Source organism: Scyliorhinus canicula, chromosome 4 (genome assembly GCF_902713615.1).
Source record: "Scyliorhinus canicula chromosome 4, sScyCan1.1, whole genome shotgun sequence".
Taxonomy (NCBI): Eukaryota; Metazoa; Chordata; class Chondrichthyes; order Carcharhiniformes; family Scyliorhinidae; genus Scyliorhinus; species Scyliorhinus canicula.
The window spans coordinates 104,500,082-104,519,048 of NC_052149.1; the positions used below are offsets into that span (position 1 = coordinate 104,500,082).

Here is an 18,967-nt window from a genome sequence, read left to right on the forward strand (position 1 = left end):
GTTAAATTTGGGAAAAGGAGACTCAGCCTCGTTCGTAGCCGCCTTTTCTAGGGACAGTGCGAGCTGTAACGCCTGCCTGCAGTCTAGCTCCGTTTCCGCCAACAGGCGTTTCTGTATTGTGAGGTCGTTTATACCACACACTAACCGGTCCCGAAGCATTTCATTTAGCGTCGGGCCGAACTCACATTTTTTCGCCAGCCTTCTCAGACAGGTCAAGAAATTCGTGACTGACTCCCTGTCTTCCCGCTTCGCTGTGTGGAATCTGTACCTACGCAAAATGAGGGGTGGTTTTGGGTCGTAGTGCTCTTTCACCAATTCCGTTACTTCTTGGAAAGTTTTCGTGTCCGGCGCATCGGGATAAGTCAGACTACGTATAATGGCGAAAGCGGAGAGTCCGCACGCCGACAGCAGGATAAGCTGTCTCCTTTCGTCCGTCAGTATGTCATTTGCCCGGAAGAAGTAACATATTCTCTCCACATACTGGGACCAGTCCTCAATAGCCGGGTCGAATGCCTCTAACCTCCCAAAAAACAGCATTTTTAAAATGGCAAGGCTTACCCTCCGAGTGCGGCAGCTGGTCTCCGCAAAATTGGTAGTTTACCTCGTCGCCACTGTAGTAATCCACGGGAGGCAGGAGTTCCGTCACCACACCAATATTTATTTACAATAACGATATTACAGGAGCAGCTACAAACAGTGCTGCTAGCAGTCCAGTCAACTTAAGACTGGCTCACAAAGCCTACACAGGTGATTATATGGCCCCCCTCAATGAGCTATCATTGAGGGAACTCATACTCCAATTGGCCAACCAATAAAGCCAATTGGAGTTCATTACAGTCACCCTATCCTGTTGCTTTCCTCAGATGTGATTCCTTGCCCACAGCAACAGAGGAAGCATCAAGTTACTTGGAAATATTGATCATATTGTGAGACTTACCTTTTAGCCTCCAGTGCCATTCCTAAATTGTCTCTTTTTTGAAGGAGCTAATTGATATGACATTAACTGCTTTTACTTGGAGCTTAGGGAAAAATTATCACTCTCACCTAGGATTTAGTAATTTCCAATATGTTGTCCAGTTCTATGGCCACAAAGAGGTGATTGTCAAAAAATTATTCTCTTATTTACTTGAGAAGGAATTCAAACTGTAACTTGCTTCCAAAATTGTCTTTAATTTTGTTTAGTCATCCTATTTTCTATTGTTCTAGAATATGCTGAATTCCTACATTGTAAAGGAAAGAAGTTTATCGATTTTGAAGAAATGCGTCATGAGATTGAAGTAGAAACGGACAGGGTAACAGGAACGAACAAAGGGATTTCATCAGTACCCATCAACCTGAGAATTTACTCGCCAAATGGTGTGTTAAAAACGAGGCAGAATAGAACTTTGCTTCCATGTATTGTTTGATGGATGTACAGTGATTCCATATGACATTTGATGCCAGTCGTGAAGGAGATCTTGCCATTTGCAAGTGAAGCAGTACATGCAAGTAGCTAAACCGGTGTGAATAGTTTGTCCTGGTATTTATTAACAAAAGGTTGTTTTACAACTCGCAGGCAACTGGAAACAGGCTGTATCTGTATCTGAGATTGTCCACCTGATGATTCAAGGGGGGCTAGTGCTACTTGTGTCACCTGAAGGGACGTTGGTGAAAAGGCTGCTGGGCTATTAGCTGAATTGTTTCACTTAAAAAACCATACAGTTGGTGGGTATTGAAGAACTGTAGAAAAAATTGGAAATTTTGTGTTGGCAAACCTTGATGAAACGGCGACTCGACGCATATGAAACTAATAGTGGTCGATAGACATGCAGTTCACAAGCAATACCTTTCTACATGTGTGCTAAATGTGTACCTTGGGTGAACGTCGTAGACTGCTGATGCAGAGCTGTGAACAAACAAGTGATAGGCTCCATAGTGCCTCTGAGGAGGTCCGACAGCAGAGTCTTGGAGTTGCATAGGCAAATTGCCATTGATAATTGGATGTTGAATATTTTTGGAGTGCCGTAATACAAATAATGGTGTTTCCACACTTTTTCTTCTCGAAATACAACTTGGATTTGTGTATCGGTTGCAGAATATTTAAATGTGCAGGCAGCACAAAAATAGGGAGCATGTCTGAAGAGGGCTCTACAATGACGCAGACTTCGAGTACATAGGCTTCAGGGAAAATAAAATGCAGGGACGTTTCAAGTGATACATGTTGAGAAGAATTGAGTGGAAATGTACATGAAAACTTTAGAGGCAGTGAAGGAGCAGAGTGACTTGGAGGCTCACTGCACAAATCTTTTAAAGTTGTGAAAAAGCAAATGGACTCTAAGATTTTATAAACTAGAGGGTCAGTGCAAACATGTAGAAAAGGGACAGAATTTTCTGATTCTTTTTGCAGAGTGTCGTAGCGAGCGTGAAAAAAAGGTTCTGACTAACCCTCTTTCCGAGCCTCCTGCTGCCTGACTTTCCAACTTGCTGCTTCTCTCTCCTAAACCTTCAATTTGAGCAAGGGATTCTGGATAGGTGAGGGGCAGGAGGAGCAGCTTTGACTGTCGGAGCCCATAGCGAGGGTTCACTAAAGGAAACAAGGGAGCAGGAGGTTCGGCGCAAGGAAACAGTTGTGAGAAGGTGAGTTGGAGTGGATGAGGCTGCAAGTTGGACTGTCAGCAGCAGAGGATGCGTTAGACAGAGGGAGAGGTCCCAAACTGGAGTGAGAAAGGATGAGTGACATGCGAGATGTTCAGAAAGCAGGATCGACAGTAAATGGGAGGTACTCTTAGGTTGAAAGTTACCATATTTATTTTATATGTTTGAATCAGATATTTCATCTATCAGTACAGGAATTTAGCAATGTAAAGTATTTTAACTGACGGTATAATTTTAAAATATTTTTCTTTGCTAATGAGGGATGCCCTACAGAACTATAACAGCTTTTACATTGGCTTTAGTAGGAAAATACAACTTTAAGTGAATTTCCAAGCATTTTTTACATGCTCTGGCAAGCAAAACTGTTTAGACAAATTGAGATACTAAGTGTTATAGTTGGGAAGTAAGGTGCTAATATTTATTATGCTTCTTCACAGAGTTGTTTTTACTCCTTACTGAACAAAAATGGATTTTCAGAGTGGCTGGGTAATCAGAGCATACAATCATCTATGTCATTGCCTCAATCCTTGTATGTCAATGTTTCAAATAAGGCTTTCTTTCCACTCATCAATGTAGCTTTGCTGTGATTCATTTCTGATTCATTTCCAGACTTTTAACATTTTTCTTTAGACAATCTGTGGTCCACTATCTTGAAATGTTGTGCGGGTGGACAGCTTCCCTTGTTCATTTAAGCTATTGTTATGGACAGGAGAGAGAGAGAGAGAGGGGGGGGGGGGGGGGGGGGGAGGTTAATTTAAACAGCCCTGATTTATCTTGCCGCCCATTCGTAAATAGCAAGGTGTTTTTCATTTGCTTCCCCCTTTAGAAGCGGTGGCATATTTTCTAAACCCTCAGTTTGGTGTGATCCAATCTTATATTAATAACCCCACGGCAAACGTGAGATGGGGTGGACTCAAAGGGTGTTTATTTGCATACGCTTAAACACAGGAGAAGGGCAGCAACTTTGCCTCCATTGCAAGCATACGGTAAAATAGGGATAGAGAAAAAAAAGATTTACAGGACAAAGATCATATAGAAAAGAGTTATTGTTTCACACAAGTCCAGAATCAAAATCCAGTGATTCATTTGTTTACAGAGTTCGAGAGGATGAAAACCTCTGTATAATGTTGTATAATTTACTTTTCCAGTAGAGTTGACTTCACACAAAGAGATAGGCATGCAGAGACAAATCGGTCTTTTTGTCAATGGCACAAGAGTTACAGTAGAAATAGTGTGGATGAGGCCATTATTCAGTCTGGACAGAGCCCCTTTTCTGTGCTGCTGCTTGTAGATGGTAAGGTGGAAGACTGGGTTTTCAGTACAGCAAAGCAATATAACTGGTACCACCAGCTAGAGGTTCATGTCACATGACTCACAACTCTCCACTTTGGCTTTGACAAAGGGTATGTACTCCTTTTTCTGGTCCCCTTAAATTGTTTAATGCTCCAACCACTTGAAAGAAAGGTCGTGGGGTCTTTTGTCCGAGCAGACAAATAGGCCCTGGTTGGCCAGACCTTGTATGAAAATGCAGATGGCCCTTGTATACTTATGTTACAACTTTGTCTTTGCCCACAAGGAGTTGTTAGTGTCTCTTCAGAGATAATGAGCTGTAATTTTCTGTGAAATTGCCCGATGGCTCCTTTTGTTCAAGGATCACAGATATTTTAAGACATTTTACAATTCCTTTGTCCAGTTGTTAAACTTTTAAGGAAAATTGCCATGAGACTATATATATATTTTACATATATATATATATATAAATATAGAGTGTGAGGCCGTATCCTCCTGACACTATTAAAAAATATATATACTTTTTAAAATCAATCCTTGACACATCTAACCATAGTGGATAGAATATTTACTGTTGAACGAAGTTAAAACTCGGGTTAAGTAAATGTTGGAAGAAGGATTGGAAAAGTTGCTTCATTCACTCGAATTTTGGGACACCCGATACTTGTGTTTGTGTTGTGGCAACATCAGTGTTCAACATGTGTGATTCACAGCTAGAAATCAGACTAACAATGTACTTCAGTTATAATATCAAATAGTTATTTGAATCTGTTCAATAGTGCATGTGCACGGAAGGTAGCATTATTCAGAGAAAATGCCTTTTGCTGGGGAACGATCTGAAAAATCTGAATGAAATGGTCTGTATGCAATCCTCAACTTTGATCCCTGCTGTAGAAAATTGCCAGGAACCCTCATTATTGGTGTACAGGATTACTGGCAATTTCCTGTTTAAATACAGAATAATTCTCTATTGGACAAGCAACAGTTCCAGTCTACTGACTCCATGGATGAATAAAAAGATGAGAATAATATTGAATATAAAGGAAAAGCCAAACAAAAATCACATGAATAACAAAGGAAATATTGACAAAAGAAGGGAGAATTATGGAGAGGAATACTGTATGGTAATTTTAGAAATGAGACTAAAAAGAGAATTTGGATTACAAAGCGAAAACCATAAATTAAAATAGCAAAGGATATAAAAAGAATTGATGACAAAAGAACAAGGCTCATCTAGTGTACCATCAGCCATCCCAATAGTTGCATGGTACAATTATGTTGCTAATGAAATAGACCAATTAGTTTATATCAAATACATCTTGAGGCACCTAAAAATGACAGGAAAACCCAGTGGTGAGGAACTTTGGAACCAAAGGCTCAAAGTCACTTTTTCCCTTCCAAGAATGCTAAATTTGCCATGTTTCAAGTTGCTTACATACTATTCCTCAAAATGTTCTTTTCCAAAAGAAATGTATCTAACTTGCATTTGAACTAATCAATATTAACAGCTCCCACCATCTTCCTAGACTGTCTGTTCCATAGATTGACCAGTTGTTTGCTGAAATATTTGGCAGAATGTTAATACAACAAACCCACTCAGTGTGTGAGTTGGCAGCATGTTGGGACTTTGACTGTTAGTGGAGTAGGTTTTTCCATGGCTGTTTAACTCACCGACAGAATTAGCATCTGTTTCCAGGCTTCTTGACCAATAACAAGAGTGTGGGTGTGATGACAGCTTACACCTATCAATGTAAGGATCTCTATTTAAAGGGACTTTAAAAAAAACATTTACGTGATGTGGGATTCATTGGTTAGGCCAGCATTTATTGCCCATCCCTAGTTACCCTTTAGAAGGTGGTAGTGAGTTGCCTTCTTGAACCGCTGCAGTCCCTAAGGGGTAGGTACATCCACAGTGCTGTTAGGGAGGGAGTTCCAGGATTTTGACCCAGCAACAGTGAAGGAACGGTGATATATTTCCAAGTCTGGATGGTCAGTGATTTGGAGGGGAACCTCCAGGTGGTGGCATTCCCAGGTGTCTGCTGCCCTTGTCCTTCTCGATGGCAGCAGTTGTGTATTTGGAAAGTGCTGCCGAAGAAACCTTGACAAGTTCCTGTAGTGCCTCTTGTAGATGGTACACGCGGCTGCCAATGTTCATCAGTGGTGGAGGGATTTAATGTTTGTGAAAGGGGTAGCAATCAAGTGGGCTTCTTTGTCCTCGATGGTGTCGAGCTTCTTGAGTGTTGTTGGAGCTGCACTCATCCAGGCAAGTGGAGACTATTCCATTACACACCTGACTTGTGCCTTGTAGATGGTGGACAGGCTTTGAGGGATTAGGTGGTGAGTTATTCGCCGTAGGATTCCTAGTCTTTGACTTGCTCAGGTAGCCACAGCATTAAAATGGCTAGTCCAGTTCAGCTTATGATGTTGATTGTGGGCGTTCAGCGATGGTAATGCCATTGAATGTCAAGGAGCGGTGATTAGATACTCTCCTGTAGGAGATTGTCATTGCCTGGCACTTGTGTTACACAAATATAACTTGCCACCTGTCAGCTCAAGCCTGGATATTGTCCAGGTCTTGCTGAATCTGGACATAGACTGCTTCATTATCTGAGGAGTCGTGAATGGTGCTGAAAATTGTGCAGTCATCTGCAAACATCCCCACTTCTGACCTTATGATGGAAGGGAGGTTATTGATGAAGCAGCTGAAGATGGTTGGGCCCAGGACACTACCCTGAAGAACTCCTGCAGTGATGTCCTGCAGCCGAGATGATTGACCTTGAACCACCACAATCATCTTCCTTTGTGCCAGGTATGACTCCAACAAGCAGAGAGTTTCCCCCCTGATTCCATTGCATCCAGTTTAGCTCGGGCTCCTTGATGCCATACTTAGTCAAATGCTGCCTTGATGTCAAGGGCAGTCATTCTCACCTCACCTCTGGCATTCAGCACTTTTGTCCATGTTTGAACCAAGGCTGTAATGGGCGCAGGAGCTAAGTGACCCTGGCGGAACCTAAACTGAGCAGGGGCAGCAGGGTAGCATGGTGGTTAGCATAAATGCTTCACAGCTCCAGGGTCCCAGGTTCGATTCCCGGCTGGGTCACTGTCTGTGTGGAGTCAGCACGTCCTTCCCCTGTGTGCGTGGGTTTCCTCCGGGTGCTCCGGTTTCCTCCCACAGTCCAAAGATGTGCGGGTTAGGTGGATTGGCCATGCTAAATTGCCCGTAGTGTCCTAATAAAATGTAAGGTTAAGGGGGGGGGGGGGTTGTTGGGTTACGGGTATAGGGTGGATATGTGGGTTTGAGTAGGGTGGCTCGGCACAACATTGAGGGCCGAAGGGCCTGTTCTGTGCTGTACTGTTCTATGTTCTATGTTGAGCGTCCGTGAGCAGGCTATTGCTGAGTAGTAAGTGCCGCTTGATAGCACTGTTGATGACTCCTTCCATCACTTTGCTGACGATGGAGAGTAGACTGATAGGGCGGTAATTGGCTGGGTTGGATTTGTCCTGTTTCTTATGTACAGGACACAACTGGCAATTTTCCACATTGGGGGGGTGGGTAGGATTGGATGCGTTTTTTGATTGTTAGAGTGTGTTCTTTTTATATCAAAATTTGAAGCATCTGCTTTGTATTGTATTATTGTACTGTTTTATTCTAATGGAAAAGTTTTTAATAAACATATTTAAAAAAGAAAGACACTGGAGACTGTCATTGAATTTGTTCAAGGGTGAGTTAGGTTTTTTTATAGATTAGAGAGTCAAGTATTATTGGGGGGGGGGGGGGGGGGACAAAAAGGAAGGTGGAGTTGAGACCACAACCAAATTAGCCGTGATTTTATCGGATGGCAGAGTAAGCTGAAGGGTGGAATTGACCTACCCCCGCTCCTGTGTGCCATGTTTGGAGTTATATTCTTGCATAATCAAAAATTAACATTCAAAAGCCCGTGTTACAGTGTCAAGGAGAAGACTGATGGCAGGGAAATCCAATAAATTGGAATGTGTTCTCTTGATTATATATTTTTTTAAACTAGTGGAAAATAGAAGCTGCTTAAAGGCAGGATCTGTTTAGTTAGGATAAAGGAACTAGTGGTTTTGATATATTTATGAGCCTAACAGCACTGCAAACAGATGATTACCTAAGGCAACCTGGTATAATGGGGAATATAACATGAAGGATTTGAATGTGGTGTCAGAGGTTCTAAGGAGGAGAGAGGTATGAACTTAACATTCACTTGCTAAACGGTAGGCTTGCGAAATGAAGGTAATTAAGTTTGACTTCTGAAGAAGTTAGTTTCGATAAAGAGTGACTAAAAGGGAAAAACTGTGGGCGCGATTCTCCGCCCCCCACGACGGGTCGGAGAATAGCGGGAGGGCCTTCCCGACATTTTTCCCGCTATTCCCCCCCCCCCCCCCCCAACGGCCGTCCCCTGACACGAATCGCTGCTCGCCGTTTTTTTACGGCGAGCAGCGATTCTCCCCTAGCCGATGGGCCGATTTCCCAGGCCTTTACGGCCGTTTTCACGAACACCAACACACCTGCTCTCACCGTTCGTGAAAATGGCCGCAAAGTGCCGTTCTGGGGAACCATGGCACCGATTGGCACGGCTGCACCACAGCCGTGCCAAGGGTGCCATGGGCCCGCGATCGGTGGGTACCAATCGCGGGCAGCGGGTCCGAACCCCACGCACTCTTTGTTCCTCCGCCGCCCCGCTGGATCAGTCTGTGGGGCGGCTGAGGGGCATAACGGCCCGCGCATGCACGGGTTTCATGCATATGCGTGATGATGTCATCCGCGCATGCGCGGGTTGGAGCCGTCCAATCCGTGCATGCGCGGCTGACGTCATTGTGCGCGTCAGCCGCCGTTAACTTTGGCGCGCGGGCTTAGCGAAGTTCGCTAAGCCTGCGATCCCGAGGTTCACGGGGCCCCGCTGCTAGCCCCGACCGGGGAGCAGAATCGGGTCCCGGGGAGGGGGCGCGGAGGCTGCCGTGAAACACGGCCGGTTTCACGGCAGCCTTCACGACTCTACGCATTTGCGGAGAATCGCGCCCTGTATATCTGAAGCATTCAACCGATGCAAGGGTAGTTGTTTGAACCTCAGCCAGCAACAGAAATAGCTGTCTTTGAAGGAAGCCCGCTTTGGAAAACCAGTTGCTTGTTGTACCTAAGAAGCAACAACTGCCTGGTGTGGTAACTGTTACTGGATTATTTGACAATTGAAAAAAATCTATAGGACGTTGAGTAACTTTGGCGAGAATTAGCCCTGACTAGTGAAATAAAGGTGTTTGGAACTGGGTAAAGTTAGTGATACTTTTTACAGACATTTTTATAGAATTTATAGATTAAGTGCACTTAATTATATTTAAGTGTACTTCCAGTTGTTTATTGTTGTTTAGATTTAGATTTAGAACAGTACAGCACAGAACAGGCCCTTCGGCCCTCGATGTTGTGCCGAGCAATGATCACCCCACTCAAACTCACGTATCCACCCTATACCCGTAACCCAACAACTCCCCCTTAACCTTACTTTTTAGGACACTACGGGCAATTTAGCATGGCCAATCCACCTAACCCGCACATCTTTGGACTGTGGGAGGAAACCGGAGTACCCGGAGGAAACCCACGCACACACGGGGAGGACGTGCAGACTCCGAACAGACAGTGACCCAGCCGGGAACCGAACCTGGGACCCTGGAGCTGTGAAGCATTGATGCTAACCATTATGCTACCGTGCTGCCCCTTATTGTTTAATGTTTAATAAACATTTATTTCACATTGTCACAAAACATCTGGGACTTCACTCTGGATTTCAAATCGTTCCTCACATTGTAACAAATCGCAAAATACAGTTGAGGGCAGTTGTTTCAAATTTTCCTTTTGGGATTTGGAATAACCTGGCATTTACCGTCAGCTGAGCTCATAACAATAGAAACTTTTAGAAATGTAAATAATTATGTATAGGGAGAATATGTAAATCCGCATGGACAGTGACCCTCACTTCAGTTGCATATTTGCTTTTGCAATGCAATAATATTATAAATAATATAGATGTGAAATATCCTTCACCTTGGAGACAAAATGGCTGTTGAAAAACATTCCTCTCTGAATGTTGCCTTCTGCATGGATTTATAAAAGTCTTTCATGGGATATGGTTGCTGGTGAGAGCAGCATTTATTGCCCATCCTTAATTTCTCTTGAGAAGGTGGTGGTGTTGGTATACGTACAGTATTGTTAGGGAGTGTGTAATGTAATAGCATGGAGAATATAAAACATGAACAAAATAAAATGTGAATAAGATAATTGCAGTAGCATATTATTTATTATTTTTTTTCCAAGTAAGGGGCAATTTAATGTGGCCAATCCACCTACTCTGCACAACTTTCGGTTTGTGGGGGTGAGACCCACGCAGACATGGGGAGAATGTGCAAATCCGCATGGACAGTAACCCTCACTTCAGTTGCATATTTGCTTTTGCAATGCAATAATATTGTTATAGTGTGGATATTCACTTTAAAATTGGATATAAATCACCAAGTGTTCCTGCTATCCTATTATTTTGAGTTTAGTTAAGATGTGCATTCCTGAACACTACCCACATGAGAGTGATTCAAACCCAGTATGACAAAGCTAACCTGTGCTGCAACAATATAATATTTTCACCATTTGTTTGTTATCCTCTCAGGTTGTTAAATTGTAGGTAGTCTTGTACTTGGAGGGCTGGATTTTCTGTTTGGGAGACTGTGGCTGGAATTCTCCTGTCATTGTAATTCAAATTTCCTGTCGGCGGTGCAGCTCCTCCAATGGCTTTCGCTGCAGTGTGGGATGGTTACAATGGGAAATTCCATTAACAATCGGCAAGAAGATAGAATTCCACCTCCAGCGAATGGCGTGCGGCAGAGACACATGTGGCTGGCAGACTGGATAATCCTGCCCCATGCTCTCCCTCTGGAGTTGAATTGCAACCGGTATAGAGTCACCCTGGGTATCCAAACCGGTAAGGAATTTAGTGTTCCATGCTTTGCAAATTCATGCATGGCATGGAACTGAGGGATTTCCAGGGAATCCTGCTATCAGGCCACCATCTTGAGCGGGTGGCCCGAAAGCGAGATAATGCTGCCGGCCACCCACCTCCCAACCGCAAGTCGGCCCCGAAACCCACACCGCAGAGCAGCCCCCTCACTCCCACATTGCCTGGGTGCCCCCTTCCCTCAAGTATGGGGTGACCTGACCTGCGTCCCCCTCCCATTTGCAGGGACCCCTGTAATAGGGAGACCCCCACAGGGACCCCTGTGATAGGGAGACCACCTCCATAGGGACCCATGTGATAGGGAGAGCCCCACAGACCCCAGGGCTAGGAAGACCCCTCCAGCGACCCCAATAATAGGGGGAACCCCCCCCCCCCCCCCCCACAGGAACTCCCTGTCTTATGGGATGCCCTCACAAACCAAACTCCCCCTCCCCCACACACAAACAAATAAGACCCTGTCTAGAAACTAGAGACCAGTCCAGATGGGTAGTGAGAAGAATTACAGCTGTAACACTTGCCTTGCAGCACCACATTCCATTCCTGGAAGGAGAGCAGCTCTGACCTAACTCCCGTTCCCACAGACCCATTACTGCCAGCCATTCATAGATTTCTAGTATTAGTCTGTGATTGACAGCTTCTACAAATCATCTGCAGCTTTGATTCATTCATCTCTCTTCACATTCAGTGGCCTATGTGCTGAAAGCCCAATGTTTGTAAACGTTGGCCACATTAAAGAGAGGTAAGTGCATTCCAAGTACTTGGTGCATTCCAATCGCTCAAACATCTGATTACACTGCACATACCTCTCTCTAATTCTTCTACCCCATAGGATCATTCCAGGGATCGGGCAGTGATTTGTGCAGCATCTCACAAGCTACAGCCCACAAGTGCATCTGTGAAGTCACGGATGCCCTATGTGCCTGGGAAGTGAATTATATACACTTTGACATGGACCAGGCCCAACAGGATTGACTGGGCAGCTGGATTCTCTGCCATCGATGGGATGCCTCAGGTTCAGGGGCTAACAGGTGGTACACATGTCGCCTTCTACTCACCGGGCCATCTGGGAGTACCCTGCACCAACAAGAAGGGGTTCCATTCCCTTGGAATGTCCAGCTCATGTGTGACCACCAAAGATTATGCACGTGTGCACACTTCCCAGGGAGTGTGCACGACTGTTACATCCTGGGGCAGTCTGACATTTCCGGCCTCCTCGAGGACCACCAGGGATTGCCGGATGGCTCTCGGGGATAAGGGTTGCCGCTGAGGACCTTGTCACTGATGCCAGTACTGAAGCCTGTAACCAATGCGGAAACGTGATACAACAAGGCCCATGCGGTCTGCTGGGCTGTCATTGAGGGGTGCATCGGACTCCTCAAGATGCGGTTTCTATGCCTCAATTGCACAGGTGGTGGACTGTAGTGCACCCCCCCAGAGGACCTCTCAATGTGTGGGGATCTGCTGTTTACTCCACAACCAGGCACAGCAGCTGGCCAACATGCTGGAGGTGGATATGGAGGAGGAGTAACATATGGCCACCTTCAAGGAGGACGAGGAGGAGGCACCGGACCAGGAGGGGCTGAAGGACGGGCTCAGGGAGGACCCGCAGGACCAGCTGGTGGATGGAGAACAGGCGGCAGCGGCGAGGGTCTGACACGCCTGGAGGGCTAAGGAGACCTTCATCCTCGCCTGCTTCACAGAGAATATGGCCTCTTCCGTTACTCCCCTTCCCCCCCCCCCCCCCCCCCCCCCCCCCCACACCCTGTCCCACCCTCATAGGCATCCAGGACCTCTATGTCCAGGGACCAGTGGTATGGGTTTGTGTTGGGCTCACCTTGTGGAAGTATGCCAGATGCATCATAGTGATCGAGATCAACTTTTTAAAATGCTATACACGTGTCCTCAACTATCCCAATAACCAGATGGTGCTGCCGCATGCTCCCAGCTCCTTCACCACCACCCCCACTCAACGCATCCTTTCCCTCCATGCTCTTTGTGATTCTCGACCTGCTTAGACTTCCGTGCTCCAGTGCTGTGCCCAGGTATGTGTCCAGGGTGCACATCAGAGGTGGAGGCAGCCTGTTGCCTTATGCATCCCGTTGCCTTCGATGCCCCTGGTGACCGTCCTATGGGTGCTCTGGGGCCAGAGGGCCCCGGCGCACTTGCGGGTAACACATGCCCCATCGTGCTACCCTGTTCAGGGTGCTGACTCCCAAGATGCACTGTTGTTAGTAGGGTGGGTGTTGGGGGAACTAATGGTTGCATTGCCACTCCATAGGGTGGCTCCGGGTTGGCACCCAGCGCCCCTCCTCCATAGGTACCAACCCCATAGGGCCTGGGGTGGAGGGGCAGCTGGATTAAGCCCTGGCTGCCTCTGCGTCATCTGGCTCTGCCAACCCTGGCGGCTTCCCAATATCTGCAGCACCGTGTTAATGCCCTCGGCAATGCTCCTCAGTGACTGGGGCATGCTTCACAGCATCACAGACAATGCCAACCTGCAACTAGGACAAGCTCCGCAATGCCTCGGCTATGCCCACCTGAGACTGGGAAACCTCCACCAGCGACTGGGATATACTCTGGTGAAACTTGGCAATGCCCATCTGAGACTGGGGCATGCCCCATAGGCCTCATCAAGATCTACCTGCTATTGGGTCACGTCCCTCAGCGATTGGGACATGCTGTTGAGACACTCAGCCATGGCCGTCACCGAGTGAGCCATGCCTTCAACATCTCCACTCATGCTGCCGACTTTGTGCACCAGGCTCTCCACTGCGGTTGCCGCCCTACCTGTGTTGGCCATGGTGCCATGCATTGTTGGTGCCACCTCCTGTGCCCGTGGCCTCTGGGACTCAGCTAGTTGGCTATGGACCTGCTGGAGTGTGGGTGACATCCCCCACTGAATCTCTCAGCTGCACCCTACAGCCTGCATCAGCTCCGGGTAAACCTGGTCCTGAGGCTCAGCATTTGACTGGGAACCAGCTGGGTCCAGGTATCCAGCAGACCTACCATACAACTCCGGTGGTGGTGGCAGCCCTAAGGGTGTGGGGGCAATGGAGGCAGCGTATGAGACGAGTCAGTGTGGTCACCAATCTGTGACAATCACCGGTTTGTCTGGCGGGGCTGGATGGGGGCTTTAAGGTATGACAGAGGGCAGGGATTGAGAGGTTGGGGATCTATTTATCCAGGAGGGCTTTCCGACCTTGGAGACATTAGAGGAGGAATTTGATTTGCCGGGTGGGAACGGGTTTCGGTACCTTCAAGTGCGGGACTTTGTATGGAGGCAGGTCCCAATCTTCTGTCGCCACCCCCTGAGGGGACTACAGGATAAAGTGCTGTCAAAAACAGAGGTTGGAGGTGGGAATGTTTCAGAGATATACAGGGAATTGTTAGTGTGGGGGGGCCCCTGTCAGAGAGGTGAAGAGGAGCTAGGAGGGAGCTGTAAATTGAACTGTGGGTAAAAGCCTTGAAAAAGGGAAATACATCCTCGTCCTGTGCTAGACTTAGCTTGATTCAGTTCAAGGTGCTCCACAGGGCCCATATAATGGTAGCCTGGATGAGTAGGTTCTTCGAGGAGGTGGAGGACAAATGTGGACGCTGTGGGGGTAGCCCGACCAATCATATTCATATGTTTTGGGCATGTCCGAAACTGAGGGAGTTCTGGCAGGGATTTGCGGATGTTATGTCAGAAGTCCTAGACGGTAGGGTAACTCCGAGCCCAGAATTGGCTATATTTGGGTGTCGGAGGATCCGGGGGCAAAGGGGGGAGGGAGGCCGATATCCTGGCCTTTTCCTCCCTGGTGGCCCGGAGACGGATCTTGCTGAGATGGAAGGACTTGGAGCCCCCGAAGTCAGGATTGTGGGTCAGCGATATGGTAGAGTTTCTCAGTTTGGAGAAAATTAAGTTCGCTCTGAGAGGATCAATACAGGGATTCGCCCAGAGTTGGCAGCCGTTCATCGATTTCTTTAACAAAAATTGAACGTCAGCAGTAAGGGGGAAAAGAGTAAAGGTTGGGGGGGTGGGGGGAGAAAGAAGAAAACAGGAGGCAGGGTAATGTTAAATAGGGACATGGAGCTTAGTAAACGGGTAACTGGGGACAGGGTGGGAGAAGTGGGGGACGTGGTTTATTGTTTGTTCTTTTAGGGGATATTTTGTGTGTCGACCCGCGCGGTTGCTTAAGAAATGTCAACATGTTAAATTGTGAAAATTACAAATGCTTCAATAAAGTACTGTCTAAAAAAAAAGGTATCCAGCAGACCTCCGACTGCTATCTCGCCTGGGGGTTCCTGCCTCCACCTGATGCGCATTCGCAACTCATAGTGCTCATCAGAATGTACCCCAGAAGCCTGTCCGCTGGTGTCGACCACCCATTTATGTGTTTCTGCGCAGCGAATATGGTGGTGTCCTCAGAGCTCCCCTCCAAGGTGTTCTCATGGGAGGTGCGGTTGGTGGGGGGTGGGGGGGGGGGGGGGGGGGGTGGGGGGGAGGGGGGGGGGGGAGAGGGGAGAGGGGAGGAGAGAGAGAGAGAGAGAGAGAGATCCCGGCTGGGCCGGTACTGTCGGATGAGGATTCTGCGGGAGAATGGACATGTGGTCAGTCGGAGGGCTGGGTCTGTCTGTATGGCATTAACAACTTGCATGTGACAATTCATCTGGGTGGGAGCTGGTGGATCCTCACCCATGCAGCGCACGATAACATCTACGTCGGTGACGGATCTGTCCTCGGCGACATCCAGCACCCATTTCTCATGGGACTGGGGACACTGATGTCCGACACCTGTCTGGGCCCCTCCCATCTGCTGTGGGTCAACATTTCCTGTGGGGACACACAGGGGGCATCGTGAACTGCAGTGTCTTTCATGGTGTGGGGGGCGGTTTGGGTGAAGGAGATGGGGGAGTGGGGAGATGGGGGGTTGGATGGGGGGGTTATGATGAGGAGTATGGGGGTGGTGGGGAGATGGAGAGTGGGTTGGATAGGGAGTATGGGGAGATGGGAGTGGGTTGGATGGGTTTAAGGGGACTGGAAACGGGGTTGGGTGGGTTGAATGGGCAGATCGGGAGACGGTATGGGGATGGGTTGAATGGGGGTTGGGTTGGACAGGTGTATGGGGTGGATGGGAGTGGGGCATCACGGACGGCACTCCTGGAGATTGGTAGGCCGCAGCACAGACATTTGTTGGGCTGGGGCGGTGCCGTGCGCGCTCTCGGGGTCGGGGTCCGGTGCCGGTCTTCCTGGTGAAGCTCCCCGAGCTGACGGCCACTGCTACTTCCTCCGAGGCAGCACTGTGTTTGAAACTCCGAGACCCTCGGGGGAACAAGGTGTCCCGTCTGGCAACTCCCGCGTCTAATAATCTGCTCAGGTTGGCATTTCGAATCGTGGGGCTGGTCTCCTCTTTGGCATGGCTGCAAGCTGAGTGGGGTTGGCTGTGCAGGAATTGTTTAGGTGCTGCACTCTTTTTAAAAGTGGGCGAGGGGCTGGTGTGCACAGTCCCAGTGAATCAGCCAGCAGGGCCATCATTTGTGGCATGAAGCCAATGGGGTCTTGTTAAGTGGACCAATTAACATTTTATAGCTGTAACGGCCTCGCTGGTCCCAGTGTCGGGAGGTTTGCGGCGGTTCCCGCTCGCTACCACACTTAGAAACTATTTGGTAAAATCGTGCCCTTTGGGTGAGATCCACACTGGTGTCTACCTACACTCAGTCAATTTTTGGACCTTGGGGAATTTCTCCCGGTGTGGCCCACACTTAGAAGTTTTTTCAGCACCGGAGAGCTGAACGCCTGGTGAGACCGGCTCCTCCGAGATCAGGCTACCGTTTTGAAAGGGTGCTCCGAATCCCTAAGTGAGCTTGTGGGCTCCCCATACCTCCCACCCACGGGCAATGTTACCCCCCCCCACCCCCGCACACATGAGAACAACAACAGCTCCCCCAACGTGAGGCCACGCCGTTATGAAGTCACTTTTCAGGCCTACGCAATCCCCCTATCGGACCCCCTCCCTTTCAGGACCCCCCCCCCCCCACCCTTCACCTGCTGACGTCAAACCCCCCCCCCCCCCCCCCCCCCCCCACACACACACACACACACACACACCTTGATGAGAATGCCTCCCCTCACGTTCTAGTCTTTTGCAGTTCCACCCGGGCACTCTGGTGGCAGGAGTCATGCCAGCCTAGCAGTGCCACATTGGCATCCTGGCACTGCCAGCTTGTCACTGCCACGATGCCCCAGTACCAGATGGAGAGCCAGGGTACCCCTGCCCTATCCCTTTTGACGCAGGGGTCTACAATGGCCTAGGAAACCCTCCAGGTGCCGTTACACCTTGTCCACGTTCGTGAGGACCAGTACCAAATGGCGCCCAGTCCAGGCCTCATTTGGGGAGGCCGTTTGTTCTCTGCCACATGCATATTTAAATGAGTCTAATGAATCATTTAAATATGCATATTTGGGTCTCACCCAGTGAGGGCAAGATCCAGTTTGCGACGTCTCGCGGCGTTCCAAGCGGGCCTCTCGCAAGATTTAACATCCTCGTGTCACAGAGTCGAGCACGACAAGGTTGTTCCATGGTGCCCTCAGACCTGCTTCAACTTTAGTGTTTTCCATTGTTCACTGTTTGTGCTTTTATATTGTTAGTCACAAAGGTTGTATGGAATTGAAACAATTGGAAATTATTCTTGCATTGCATAGGTGAAGTAAGAAGTCTTACAACACCAGGTTAAAGTCACTCACCTGATGAAGGAGCTGCGCTCTGAAAGCTAGTGATTCCAAATAAACCTGCTGGATTTAACCTGGCGTTGTAAGATCTGTTACTGTGCCTACCTCAGTCTAATGCTGGCATCTCCACATCATGCAAAGGTGAAAACAGTAATAGTTATCTTGTTTTTGTTTTATTTTACAGTATTAAACCTGACCCTGATTGACTTGCCTGGTATCACAAAAGTGCCTGTAGGAGATCAACCAGCAGACATTGAATACCAAATCAGGGACACAATAATGCAATTTATCATTCGAGAAAATTGCCTAATTTTGGCAGTGACCCCAGCTAATACTGACTTGGCTAATTCGGATGCACTTAAACTGGCAAAAGATGTTGATCCTCAAGGTAAGGTGTTTTCGATAAGCTGCCAGAAGTTCCATGGAATATGTGAATTTGTGGACAGGATAATTAATTTATTTCCAAAGGTAAGTATAACATGCATATTGTAATGCCGATAAAGGAAACTTGTGTTCCTAAATGTAAAACACGAAGACTACAGCAGGATCGGTTATCAATGCCAATGGTAGCAAATACATAAATTTTATATTTTCTGAAGATCACCAATCATCTTGTAGATTTTGTTTAGCAAACTTTGTAGCTTCAAGGAATTTGAGAAAGAGGAACACAGCATTCTATGTATTCCCCTGTCCCCTACCATTGACTAAAATGAGTATCAAATGATTTTCTTGCCATTGAAAATAGCTCCAAGCTCTGAAATCCCATGCTTCTAATTGAACACATCAATGTTTGAATGATTGATATAGGAACCCAGACAGAGTATAGACATGAAACAAAGATTGTGTGTGTCTCACAGTATAAACTAAGCTAGGTCTTTTTGAAGATGCAATGCTGTTTGAAAGGAAACAATACTTGGGGAGTATGTGATTTGCAATGCTATTCTTGCTGTCATTATTGAGTCCCTGTAAGTTAAAACAGTCAGTTTGTTTTTTTAAATATAAATTTAAAGTGCCCAATTCATTTTTTTTCCCAAATAAGGGGCAATTTAGTGTGGCCAATCCACCAACCCGGCACATCTTTTGGATTGTGGGGGTGAGACCCAAGCAGACATGGGGAGAATGTACAAACTCCACATGGACAGTGACCCGGGGCCGGGATCGAAATGGGTTCTCGGCACCAGGAGGGAGCAGTGCTAACCACCATGCCACCTTGCACAGTCAGCTTGTTGCCTGGTATCTGTCAAATGACTCTTGAGGCAGGCACAATACAGGCATGTAAGGATAGCATTTTGGCAGCCTTTGGTCCAATTTTCCC

At 47.4% G+C, this 18,967-nt stretch overlaps 1 protein-coding gene across 5 annotated transcripts in view; it reads left to right on the top strand.

Moving 5' to 3' along the window:
* dnm3a (dynamin 3a) overlaps positions 1 to 18,967 on the top strand; it is a 338,917-nt gene that overhangs the window by 67,054 nt on the left and 252,896 nt on the right. For 4 of the 5 annotated variants that reach the window (XM_038794962.1, XM_038794965.1, XM_038794964.1 and 1 more), the window contains exons 3-4: positions 1,207 to 1,356; positions 17,837 to 18,040. In XM_038794962.1, coding sequence (XP_038650890.1) covers positions 1,207 to 1,356; positions 17,837 to 18,040 — 354 coding nt within the window. The remainder of the gene's footprint in view (positions 1 to 1,206; positions 1,357 to 17,836; positions 18,041 to 18,967) is intronic. The other variant, XM_038794966.1, reaches the window with a different exon arrangement.